The sequence below is a fragment of the Aspergillus japonicus genome (genome assembly GCF_003184785.1).
Source record: "Aspergillus japonicus CBS 114.51 unplaced genomic scaffold BO86scaffold_13, whole genome shotgun sequence".
Lineage (NCBI taxonomy): Eukaryota > Fungi > Ascomycota > Eurotiomycetes > Eurotiales > Aspergillaceae > Aspergillus > Aspergillus japonicus.
Genome location: NW_020291650.1, coordinates 445,809 through 458,845, shown reverse-complemented (window position 1 = coordinate 458,845; position 13,037 = coordinate 445,809). Strand labels below are relative to the sequence as shown.

Genomic DNA, 13,037 nt, shown 5'->3' with positions numbered 1-13,037 from the left:
CAAGTAACTTAGTAACTTAGTAACTTAGTAACTTAGTACCTTAATAATGGCATAAGAATAGCCCAATTCATCATCCACCCATTTCCCCTCCATTCTTTCCAACGCTTCGCTGCATATCCGGGCCTTTCTTACGTTTTGCGGCATGGGGGCGTCTGTGTCATGCTTATCTTCCCCCTCACAATAAATCTAACCTTGTCATATCGATCATTGCTTCCTCCAGACTCGACGTGAACTCGGTCAAGCTATGTTTCAGTCATTTACGGGGAACTCCCGCCGTCCACGGCAGGTCAACCTAGGAGGCCGCAACACGAACCCTTTCGCCGCATATCCCTCCGGCAGACAGAATCCTCACGGCGCAGGGCCTCAGAATACGCTTGCAATCGCCCAACAGGAACGGTTACTCCGACAACAGGAGAGAGAGCGATTAGGGGCGAGCCGGACCATACAACGGACATGGAGGGGTTATCGGAGCAGGAAGATAACGCGCAGTGTGTGGCGGACGGAGTGGGATGCCACGGAGACGCAGGCGACCGAGGGGCTTTTCTCATTCGAGACCCTTCTCAAGCGGCAAGATGCGTCTCTACAACGGCCTCACCGCTATGGAACGGCAGCGGCTTGTTTGTCACAGCTGCGTTTGCTGGTGCATTTCTTGGAACCGTGGAACAGCGAGGATGTCCTCCGGCTGGTGTACTTCTCGGGCGTCTTCCAGAAGACCTTGAATGAAGTTCCGACGATAGCGACCGAAGGAGAATGGACGACGCCGCTGAATCGACTGGCAAGACTGACCCTTTGTGTGCTCCGTACCGCGACCACCCCGACGCTGCCGGCGTTCGCGGTCGGTCCCCTTCTCCAGCTGCTTATCTTCCTTACGGGTCTCATCCCGAAGCAAATAGCTCGCCTGGCCCATGACTATTACTCTGTCATGAGGATCCTGACAACGGACCGAACGCCTCAACTCTCCGGAGACAGTCTTGTCGAGTGCGTCTTGGCTGTGCTTCGGCCTATCACTTCCGAAACCCTTACAGCCTATGAGTGGTTTGCGAAGTCCTATTTGACCATTCCAAATCTTCCGCAGTATCTCGGTAGTTTGGATAGCCTGGCCAACAGTATCAACTATAAGCTTCTGACTTCCGCTCTTGATCCGCTGCAGTCGTATTTTCGTGACCGTCAGCGCGAGGATACAGATTCTTGTCTCTGGATGCTCGCTTACTTTATCTACTTCCATCGTTCTGTATTGGGAAGCCAGGCCGGGCAGCAAGCTCCGGATTCTGGCTTCATTAAGGTCGTGTCTGACATGCTCAATTCCACTGCAATGCATATATCACGACGTATGGAACAGGATGACCCTAACGACATCGATGACGACTCCGAAAGAGCCCCCCTGCATCCCTTCATCAAGGACCAACTCATCAGCCTTGTCAATCAGAGCAGCATTACAGGCCTTCTTTCCCAACTCCAGTCCACACAGCTCTCACAAGGTGAGCTGGCGGATTCTCAGTCGGATGCATCTCGAGAAGCAAAGATACTTGCTACCTATGCACTGACCCTGTTGCGGGTGTTCCCTCGGAGGGGTGATGATATCCGCATGTGGCTCTATCTAGGATCAGCTACATCGGATCAACAATCAATAGGCCAACAGGGAACCAAAATCCCAGCCATCAAGTACTTCTGGCATGCATCCAGGTCTAGCCGAATCTTTACTGCCATCAGCCAAGACTCAACCAAGGTGTTGCCTCTATTGAAGCCTGTCGAGGACTCAATGGATCCCAGATTTCGGGGAATGTCCCAGGCAGAGAGGGATGAAGAATGGACTATCATCCTTCTCTTCCTTGAACTCTATACGTTTGTACTCAAGGTGATGGACGACGAAGAGTTTTTCTCCAATCAGTCGTCTTTCACTGCTTCCTCAAACACCAGGGTGTCATGGACCAAGGAGAGTGCATTGCCATTGACAGATATCAAGGACATGACACTCTTCCTTAAAAATCTAGGCTTCACACTGTACTGGAATTCAGCAGATTTGAATGAGCACGAAACTGTTCAGGGTACTGGTGGAATCCGAAGCTATTTCAGCTCCTCCGCGCTACAGTCTGATCCCGTGGCTAGCGTGAAAGAGATTGAAACCAAGAACAAGGAGAAAGGTCTTCCTGGCGTTACGGGCATTCCGCTTGACTATTTCAAGGGCCTTGTCACAGGTCTTTTGAGGATGATTCACGAGCGAGATTCGAGAAGGAAGTTTCTCCCTGACGGGCACTGGTTGATGACAAGCCGTTTCGACATGGAAGGGTTCATCCCCGCTGTGGTTGCGGAGGAGGAGAACCGACACCAACTTCAGGATGAGGATGACGAAGGGCAGGGTGATCTCACGCCTGATACTCTTCTTGAACCGTCCTTAGGGCTTATCGGCACCGGCCGTGCTCAGCAAACACGTCGGATTGAGGCTCTCAGGCGTCGTCAACAACAGGCTGCTCGTCGGAAACAGCTGGAGGCGGTAGCACCGCGACTTGAAATTCTGAGGAACATGCCCTTCTTCATCCCGTTCGCAACAAGAGTCCAGGTATTCCGCGAGTTTATATACCGCGATCAGATTCGCCGAAGGCACGGCTTTGTCGATCCAGATGCTTGGCGTATGTCCGTGGCCGAAGCCACGATGGGCCGCATGATTGACGGGCGCCCTGCTGCGCAAGATGTCTTAAGTCGGCACCATGCGAACATCAGGCGCGAGAGCGTGTTCGAAGATGCGTTTGAGGAGTTCTACGAATTGGGAGAGGGTCTCAAGGAGCCAATCCAGATCACCTTCATCGACAAGTGGAACACTGCGGAAGCTGGAATTGACGGCGGTGGTGTCACCAAGGAATTTCTAACCAGTGTAACCAGCGAAGCTTTCAAATCAACGAACGAGATGAGCCTGTTTGAAGAGAACGACCAACATCTGCTCTATCCCAACCCGACAGCGGTTGAGCAACGGAAAGAGCTACTAAGACGAGTAGGCTTCACTGAAAACAGCCTCGATTGGAACGAAAAAGTACGGGAGCTACTTAGACGTTATGAGTTCCTTGGCCGGATCATTGGCAAGTGCATGTATGAAGGCATCTTAGTTGATGTCAACTTCGCGCCGTTCTTCCTGCTCAAATGGGCATTGACAGGAGGAGCAGGTTCGGCTCAGCGAGAATCTGCTTATCGTGCCAATCTGAACGATCTGAAGGATCTGGACCAGGGGCTCTATCAGGGCTTGGTAAGTTCCTGACTTGTGAACGACCTTGTGCCAGCCGCTGATTTTTATTTGATTGCAGCTTCAATTGAAGAACTACCCGGGCGACGTGGAAGATTTTTCATTGAATTTCACTATTACCGACACTATACCTCTTCCCGGGTCTGGCAGTCGAACGATCACTCGCGACCTGAAAAGCCAGGGGTCTGACATACCCGTCACGAACCAAAACCGACTGGTATACATATCCTACATCGCTCGGTATCGCCTGCAGGTCCAACCTGCGTTGCAGACCAACGCTTTCCTGCAGGGACTCGGACAGATCATACAACCCTCATGGCTGTCCATGTTCAATCAGACGGAGCTGCAGACTCTCGTGAGCGGCGACCGAGGGGAGATTGATGTCGCAGACCTGAGACGTCACACGCTTTACGGCGGTGTATACACAATCGGAGATGACAACGAAGAGCACCCTACGATCAAGCTATTCTGGGAAGTGATGGAGAAGATGACCAATGAACAAAGACAGAACGTGCTTCGGTTTGTCACCTCGACTCCTCGGGCGCCTTTGTTGGGTTTCAGCCATCTCAACCCCCGCTTCAGCATCCGCGACTCGAGTGAGGATCAGGAGCGACTTCCTAGTACCAGCACCTGTGTCAATCTGCTCAAGCTTCCACGGTACAGTAATGCTGACGTCTTGCGGGAGAAACTTCTTTATGCTGTGAACTCTGGAGCCGGCTTCGACTTGAGCTGAGTTTGGAGACTGTTTTTGTCAATAGAGCTTTTGCACGCGTGTGTTTGGCGTGTACCCATTCTGACCTCTTTGTTTTTTTTTTCAGTGGCATAGCTAAGGCGTCATGGTGACCTGTGTTTCATTGTTCTTGTCGTGCTTCATCTTTGTTGTTTGCGAATTGCTCATTTGGTCGTGTATTGCACATGAGAGAGAGAGTACGTGTGGATGATGAGTATTTCCGGAACAGCTCTTGTCCACTTAGAGGTTTCGGGAATCATGACAGATAAGAACCATACTGTTAATAAGTACAGTAATCTATCATGGGGTATTTATTCATTAGTATCAGTGCCAGGCTATAGAGATTCAGGTGTTTCAGGTGTCAACCTGGACACCTGAGGCGTATAGTGGGGGTTTAGTGGGAACAATGGATGGAACCTGTTGGTGGTGGCCCATCCACTGCTTTTGCTTTGGTTGACTTTTTTGCGTTTCTTTGCCGCTGGGAAGCTAAAATTTCCGGTAACAAACGACAGGCAGAAAAACCCACCATCCCGTAAAGAGCCGTTGAGGCGGCGATGACTATCGCTCTAAAGGGACTAGCCTGGGCGTTTGACCCAAAGAGAGTCTGAGAAAATTCTCTCTTTGACTTTTCCAGAACAGACACTGTAAAAAAAATAAGAGTGAGTAAGAAAAAAAGAGACGAAAAAAAGGACGGAAAAAAAAAAAAAAAGAAAAAAAAAGAGAAAAAAGAGGTTGTTTCATTCTTCGCCGTCTTTTTTCTCTCCCTCTCTCTTCTCTCTCTTTCCTTCTCCTCCTCTTCCATCCGCTTTTCTTTCTTTTCCTCCTTCCCCCAAAAAATAATAAAAGCCTTTCTTGCTGCCTCATCCCCAGCAATTTCTCTTCCCCTCTTCTTCTCTTCCTTTTCCCATATCTCTCTCTCCCTTATTTTCGATTCCCCCATCGGAAAAAAAAACCTCTAAAAAAAACCGGAAAACCTACAAAAAAACTAAAGTATAGCTCCCCTCTCCCCTCCTCTTCCCCTCCTTCAATCTCTCGTGCTTGTGATCTTGTGGTGTGTTCTGTTCCCCCGACTGTCACTTTTTTCCACACTACTTCCAAGTTGTGCGGTGTGTGCGTGTGTGTGTGCGCGTGCGGTCGTGCGTGCGTGCGTGCAGCTGGAGAAATCTTCCCACTTTCAACTCACCTCACCTTCTCTTCTTCACTGCTGTCGACTACTTCCTGTCTACATCCTTGTGATCCTGGGTCGCTTTGCTTTGCTTTTCATCTTATTGTCATCTGTATCCTCGTCATCTCGACTGTCTTTGATAGACCTCACCTGGTGTCTCATCTAGGTTGTACGTCTGTTGCTTTGATTCCCCCACTACCGCAGAGCACTTTGCCTGGCTTTTCATCGTATCGGTAGAAAAGCAAGATAGCAGCTGTCTCTCTCTGACATCGCGCATCTTTCTTGCTTGTCAAATTTGCCCATCTGATTCCCATCACCACTTGAAGTGGATGAAGCTATACTTTGTGTCTTGTGATTCTCGCTTACAGCCGAAACCCTGTGATTGCACGCTTATCCATCCGCTTCCGCTGCCTGGCTCAAATTGAGCCGAGCTTGAACTTCGGCTAATCTGCCTTCTCTCTCAACAGTAACATCATAAAAATGTCTTCCGACGCTGCTCCCACCCCTGCCACCGACAACACTGTCAACGGCACCCCCGAGGTCAGCCCTGCTGCTGTTGCTGCCCCCAGTGAAACCCCCGAGGTCACCGCTGTTGAGAACGCCGCCCCTGCCCCCAACAACAACCAGCCTCACTCCGCCTCCCTCTATGTCGGTGAACTCGACCCCTCCGTCACTGAGGCTATGCTCTATGAGCTTTTCTCCTCCATTGGCCAGGTTGCCTCTATCCGTGTTTGCCGTGACGCTGTTACCAGACGCTCGCTCGGATATGCCTACGTCAACTACAACAACACCGCCGACGGTGAGCGCGCTCTCGAGGACCTTAACTACACCTTGATCAAGGGCAAGCCCTGCCGGATCATGTGGTCCCAGCGTGACCCCGCCCTCCGCAAGACTGGTCAGGGCAACGTTTTCATCAAGAACCTCGACAGTGCCATCGACAACAAGGCTCTTCACGATACCTTCGCTGCTTTTGGCAACATTCTGAGCTGCAAGGTCGCCCAGGATGAGTTCGGCAACTCCAAGGGCTACGGTTTCGTCCACTACGAGACCGCCGAGGCTGCCAACAACGCCATCAAGCACGTCAACGGCATGCTGTTGAACGACAAGAAGGTCTTCGTCGGCCACCACATCTCCAAGAAGGATCGTCAGAGCAAGTTCGAGGAGATGAAGGCCAACTTCACCAACGTCTACATCAAGAACCTGGACGCCGATATCGATGACGAGGAGTTCCGCAAGCTCTTCGAGAAGTTCGGTGAGATCACCTCTGCGACCCTGAGCCGTGACCAGGAGGGCAAGAGCCGTGGTTTCGGTTTCGTCAACTTCGCCACCCACGACAGCGCGCAGGCCGCCGTCGAGGAGATGAACGAGAAGGAGATCCGCACCCAGAAGCTCTACGTCGGCCGTGCCCAGAAGAAGCACGAGCGTGAGGAGGAGCTGCGCAAGCAGTACGAGGCTGCCCGCTTGGAGAAGGCCTCCAAGTACCAGGGTGTCAACCTCTACGTCAAGAACTTGACTGATGACGTCGATGACGAGAAGCTTCGCGAGCTCTTCGGACCTTATGGCACCATCACCTCCGCCAAGGTCATGCGCGACAGTGTCAACGGTGAACGCACCCAGTCTCCCGACTCTGCTGGTAAAGAGAAGGAGGCCAACAAGGAGAACGAGAAGGAGGCCGAGGAGGCCGCCGAGAAGGCCGAGGAGAAGGCTAGCGAGTCCTCCGATGAGAAGGACAAGGAGTCCAAGAAGTCCGACAAGAAGGGTCTTGGCAAGAGCAAGGGCTTCGGTTTCGTCTGCTTCAGCAGCCCCGACGAGGCTTCCAAGGCTGTCACTGAGATGAACCAGCGCATGATCAACGGCAAGCCCCTCTACGTCGCTCTTGCTCAGCGCAAGGATGTCCGCAGAAGCCAGCTTGAGGCCAGCATCCAAGCTCGCAACACCATCAGACAGCAGCAGGCCGCCGCTGCCGCTGGCATGCCCCAGCCTGTACGTGTTTATTCTTCATTCCTTCCCTCTCGATCCTCAAACTAACTCGTTTCCAGTACATGCAGCCCGCCGTCTTCTACGGCCCCGGTCAGCAGGGCTTCATCCCCGCTGGTGGCCAGCGTGGTGGTATGCCCTTCCCCGCTCAGCCCGGCATGGTCATGGGTATCCCCGGTGGACGCCCTGGCCAGTACCCCGGTCCCTTCCCCGGTCAGCAGGGTGGTCGCGGCATGGGTCCCAACCAGCAGATGCCCCCCAACTTCGCCCAAGGCATTCCCATGGGTGCCATGCAGGGCCCTGGTGGCATTCCTAACGGCATGGGTTACCCTCAGATGGGCCAGGTTCAGTTTGGTCGCGGCGCTGGTGGCCGTGGTCAGGTTCCTGGTATGCCCATGGGTCAGGGTATGCGCGGCGGTCCCGGCTACGGTCGCGGCGGTGTTTCCCTCCAGCAGGGACAGATCCGTCCTGGCCAGGGTGCTCGCGGACAGAACGCTGCTCAGCCCGCTGCCAACCAGGAGGGCGCTACTGGCGGTTTGAACGCCCAGACCCTTGGCGCTGCTCCTCCTGCTCAGCAGAAGCAGATGCTTGGTGAGGCTCTTTACCCCAAGATCCAGGCCCAGCAGCCCGAGCTTGCCGGCAAGATCACCGGTATGCTTCTCGAGATGGAGAACACTGAGCTCCTTAGCCTGTGAGTATACCCTCGAATTCATACCCCGCACATTCCATCTTGGAACGCTTGGAACAAGGCTAATACCCACTCCTATAGGCTCGAGGACGAGGAGGCTCTCCGCGCTAAGGTCGACGAGGCCCTCAGCGTTTATGATGAGTACATGAAGAACAAGGGTGGTGAGCCCGAGGCTGCCGCCGAGGCTGAGAAGCCCAAGGAGGAGGCCAAGGAGACTGCGACCGAAGAGAACAAGTCGTAAATTTTCGTCTCAATGCCTACCTACTTTTGATGACCTCGATTACTCCTTCCTACTCAATTAACGATTTATCTCCCATTTTCTTAACTTCTTTATTACCCTACCTCTTCACCCCTCTTCCTCTATTTCTTCTACCTTTTTTTTTTTTTTTTTTCCGTCCTGGTCTGATATCCCTGGGTTACTAAAAGTTTCTTTGTGCGTGGTGTCGTCGGGCCTTGTTCAGTGAGCAACATGTTATTGGATCCTTCTCATACCATTCAATTTTTTTTCTTTCCCACTCTTCAAGGGACCGAGCATCCTTTGCTGTCGACTTCTTCTTTTCACGATTCAATTGCTGGAAACGGTGTTGCGCGCAAACAGGTTGATTCCAAGATGCAAGCGGGGAAATAGCTTCGAACTGTTACAAGACTGGGATCGGAGATAAAAGTTGCTTCGGATATGCCATGGTTGTTATCGTCTTTTTCATTCTCATTTTATGAACCAGACAGGGGAAGGAGGTTGCGATAGTGCTTGTATCTCTTCCTATCCCGTCAGAACTTCAACCTACCTCGTATCCGATGGTATGACACGAGTGTAATATAGACTTATGACTTCCTCACGGGACTTTACGATCTCTGGTTTTTTGAATTCTTCTAGTAAAATATCCTAGCCAAGTTTTGTAGTTTGAGTATCATGAGATTCACCAGATGCCCACGTTGCCCACGTGGAGGCATCCAGGAATGTGTACAGTATATATACCCCACGTGGCGTGCATGCCATCCATCAATCTAGAAGGTAGGGAACTGCTGTCCAAACATATCCGCCAGGTTGTCAAAATTGCTCCCCTGCAATAGATCCATCATGTCCGCAGCATCCACGCCGTCCATGGCCGCGAACCCCGCGATGGAACCGGGGTCGTCATCGTCGCCCCACGTGAATCGATCGTAATTGTCTGCCCTCAAGAGTCCTGGGTCCAGCGATAATCCCACCTGGCTATTGCTGTTGCGTGTGGCCGTGGGATGTCGGGCAATTCCCTCGTCATTATCATTATTGTTGTTATTCGTGGTGTTGGCTGGCCCGGTGGTCGTCGTGATGGGACCGTCGGCAGACAGGCGGTTGTTTGACGGGGGATTGTTGCTTGCTGCTGCTGCTGCTGCACCAAAAGGGGGAAGTGGTGAAGGTGGAGGAGGTCTGCGATGTCGACTGCTCCCTGAGAGGTCTGATGCTTGCTGTAAATGGTTGTCTAAGTTGCGTTTGCGCGTGATGGGTGGTGTATCGGTTGAGGGTCGTCGGGCGGTGGGACCGGTGTTGTTCTGGTGGTGATGGTGGTGGTGGTGGATGTAGCGGGAGAGAAGGGAGAGGGATTTGTGGCATTGTTTGGCGGTTTCCCATTGGTGGGCCATGCTTTCGAGGATGGTGAGACATTTGGAGATTTCTCTGTTTGGTTGGATTTAGTTTGTGTGGGTGGAGATGTGGAGAGAGAGGGAGGGGGGGGATGGTTGGTTTGGAGGTTGGAAGGATTGTAAGGAGATGAATTAATCTTGTAATGTACAGTAGAGGGTGAATGGGTGGGAATAAGATGTGACATACTGGGATCCTTTGGACAAGACGTATTGGCGGAGTTGACATGCGAACGCGAGCACGAGACCGGACATCCATGCGGCCGACAGGAACCCGGGCCAGAAGAACGCCTGTCCGCTTTCTTGCTGGGTGGTCAAGGCTGCGAGGATCTCGCGGGCGGCGCCAATGCAGGTTTGCAGGCCGGAGCAGAATTCCGGGCTAGACGGGTTGAGGGAGAGGGAGGGACGGTTGATGAGGAGGATGAGGTGTTGGTAGAGGACGGTGAAGAAGGGGCCGAAGTTGAATGGGGCGTTGGGGTTTGTCGTGACAGTTGCTGCTGGGTTGGGATCCTCGGAGGAGGAGGGTGGTGGTGGTGGTGGTGGTGGTGGTGGTGGTGGTGGGACAGGTTGATGGGTCCCTCCTTGCTGGAGAGACTCGATGGATAGACTATTCCACCACTTGTGGACGTCGGTGATGAGGAAGAGCACCGAGCTGTGAGGGACGGAGCGGACCAGGATGGACTTGTGGAACAGCTCGATCGCGCGCCCTGTTAGTTTCCCGGACTCGACGTAACTTGCGAACACGAGCTCTCGCCGATGCTGTTCGTTGTCTTGGGCGGAATGTCTTGGTGTTGCGGACAGTGGCTGTTGACCATACGCTGATCTCTCGAACCTGCGCAAACGGTCTTCTGTAGAGATGGGCGAGGATCCTGCAGTGCTGGGGGTAACGGCGCGTCTGATGGCATTGATCCTCTCATAAGAACCTGGGATGTGGATCTCGGAAGCCAAAGGCGGGCAAACGTCAATATCGGAGTCTTGGATTCCAAGAGGCAGACCAAGCGTTTGACTCAAGTATCGATCGATGGCGTATGCAGACCAGAAGATCCGCTTGCGTAGCTGCCGATCATGAGAGGTAAGTTCTTTATAGCGATATGGACAACGATGAAGGCCCGCATGCAGTATGGATCGAAGCATACAGCCACCGACGGTGGAGGCTGTCCGAAGTGACATTTTAGCTACGAGATATAGTTGAGAGGCGAGCAGCGCCTGCACAGAGACGATATCATGTCTGCAGGATAGGGTTCCAAGCAGAGCATGCATGCTGTTAGATGACTCGATGCGCGATTCGCGAGGAAAGTCAATCTCTGGACACAGTAGACTAGCCAGATTGAAGACACATTGGAAGATGGTCGTCCAGCAAGCACTTCGATGCTCCTCTAGAGGCAGAACCTCGGTGGCCGACTGATGACGTTCGGAGCATAACGCTTCCATGGCGTTCAAGAACGACGGACCGTGCAAGAAAGGGAACAGCGGATGCCAAACTTTGAAGTACATCATCATCAGCTCCCGAGCTGTATCCAGTGGTGGAAACTTCCCCAGGATTGCTGCCACCCTGGGGTCATATCTCCATTGTCGCAAGGCATGGCTATTCCCTTGAGCGGTTGGCGATGTTGCGGCAGGCATTGACGCTGATCTTCGGGCAGATGGCAAGCCCTCACTGCCAACTAGAGTATCTTCCGGAGGAGGGAACCCCTGGCTGGAAGACGAAGCATCCAATGGGTCCAGACTGTGGGAGAAAGCCCGTCGGACTGTCTTGATGAAGTAAACGCCGCTGGAGCTGCCGACAAACTCACTTTCTTCCCGTGAGTGGGCAGTCAGGGACCCGATTTCCGTCAGGCCAGACGCGGAGACTGGGGACTGCATCTTGGCAGGAGCATGATGCCCGTCCTAATGATGAGTTATATAATTATATCCGGATTCGAAGGATATCAGGATTTTGAAGGTCGAAATCGATGCGACTGTCGGTCCATCGAGATGACTCGGAGATCGGCCGGAGCAGAAAAGCCGACCTGCTTAGTCAGATCCCGCCTCAGCGTCTACCACCCGTAGTATACAACTTACTCAGTACTATGTAAGATTCTAGACGGCAGTGATGTATACTGTATCTTGTATTCGGCTCTAAGGATTCTATCAGGTATAAGGCTAATTTGCCTTAAGCTGCTCAATCTCCCTCTTAACTGCATCAACAACGCCCTGAGTGTTGGCCGTGCCTCCAAGATCAGCAGTCAAAATACCAGCTCTGCACACATTCTCAACACATTCCATCAACTTCGTCGCAGCTTCCTTTTCGCCCAGCCATTGCAGCATCTCGGCAGCAGACCAGAAAGTAGCCACCGGGTTGGCGACGCCCTTCCCCATAATATCGAAGGCACTGCCATGTACCGGCTCAAAGATAGAAGGATTCTTCCGAGTAGGGTCGAGGTTTGCCGAGGGAGCCACGCCAATTGACCCTGCTAAGCCAGCAGCAAGGTCAGACAGAATATCCATGTGCAAGTTGGTGCCCACGATAGTGTCCAGTGACTCCGGTTTGTTCACCATACGGATAGTCATGGCATCTACCAACATCTTGTCCCAAGTCACGTCGGGGAAGTCTTTGGATACCTCCTCTGCTATTTTGTCCCAGAGCACCATGCCATATCGCATGGCGTTGCTCTTAGTCACCACCGTGAGATGACGGCGCGGTCTCGAGCGTGCAGTTTCGAAGGCAAAACGCATGATCCTCTCAATGCCGACTCGCGTGAAGATCGCCACCTCCGTCGCAGTTTCCCATGGCTGATCGATATGACTGATTCCGCCTTGCCCACAGTATTCGCCCTCTGAGTTCTCTCGCACAAGCATCCAATCGATTCCCTCGGCTGCAGTGCTAAGGGGGGACTTGGTACCCGGAAATGTGCGTACGGGACGTACGTTGGCATAGAGTTGTAAGGGTCCGCGGATGGCTAGGAGGAGGCCCCAAAGGGAGACATGATCAGGGACATCTAGGGGCTCTCTGTTAGCTCTACTGCACAGATCCGGCAGCTATTCAGGCGCTTCTTAGCAGGGAACGGGTCCAATTACCTGGATGCCCTACTGAGCCGAACAAACCTGCGTCAAACTTCCGCAGAATATCTAAGGCATCTTCGGACACATATCGACCGTGTTGCTTGTAGTAGTCTGTTCCCCACGGGATATGCTCGAATTCAATATCAAAGGTACCGAGGGTTTGCGCGAGTTTGTTGACTACTTCAATGGTCGCTTTCACCACTTCCAAGCCAACTCCGTCACCGGGAATAGATGCAATCCGGTATGAAGTCTTCTCAGCCATTCTGTTTAACAAGGAGGGTAGCTTGCTCGAGCAGATCAAGTGTTGTTTGATTAGTCGTCAGCATGTAGTACCCCCTCATTCCTTGTCGAATCTTTATACACCGTACTTCGTATACGTTCTGCCTGAAAGTTCATCCATTCTGATTTTGGTGATCTATATCCACTCGGACTGCACCCGAGACTATGTTGATAGGTCTCTCCGTCTGACATCCAGCTAAACCAGAATCTTAAATCGAGCCAAACATATGAGTATGTAGCTGCTTCTGGTACAGTATTGTTGGAGTCATTCTGCGTTATCTAATCCATGACTACGGCAATGGTTCGT

At 52.5% G+C, this 13,037-nt stretch overlaps 3 protein-coding genes across 3 annotated transcripts; 2 read left to right on the top strand and 1 right to left on the bottom strand.

Moving 5' to 3' along the window:
• Positions 1–65: 65 nt before the first annotated feature.
• Positions 66–4,261, top strand: BO86DRAFT_358857 (uncharacterized protein). Its single transcript, XM_025669761.1, has 2 exons — positions 66–3,235; positions 3,294–4,261. The coding sequence occupies exons 1-2, from the start codon at positions 245–247 to the stop codon at positions 3,963–3,965; spliced, it is 3,663 nt and encodes a 1,220-aa protein (XP_025529505.1). The 5' UTR covers positions 66–244; the 3' UTR covers positions 3,966–4,261.
• A 1,346-nt stretch (positions 4,262–5,607) lies between these two features.
• pab1 (polyadenylate-binding protein) lies at positions 5,608–8,033 on the top strand (the record flags this gene model as incomplete). The annotated part of the gene is made up of 3 exons (XM_025667794.1): positions 5,608–7,110; positions 7,167–7,795; positions 7,874–8,033. The coding sequence occupies 3 exons, from the start codon at positions 5,608–5,610 to the stop codon at positions 8,031–8,033; spliced, it is 2,292 nt and encodes a 763-aa protein (XP_025529504.1).
• A 631-nt stretch (positions 8,034–8,664) lies between these two features.
• On the bottom strand, positions 8,665–12,713 carry BO86DRAFT_447057 (transcription factor; the record flags this gene model as incomplete). The annotated part of the gene is made up of 6 exons (XM_025676559.1): positions 8,665–9,446; positions 9,600–11,037; positions 11,068–11,296; positions 11,478–11,525; positions 11,588–12,387; positions 12,467–12,713. The coding sequence occupies 6 exons, from the start codon at positions 12,711–12,713 to the stop codon at positions 8,798–8,800; spliced, it is 3,411 nt and encodes a 1,136-aa protein (XP_025529503.1). The 3' UTR covers positions 8,665–8,797.
• Between the last annotated feature and the right edge of the window lie 324 nt (positions 12,714–13,037).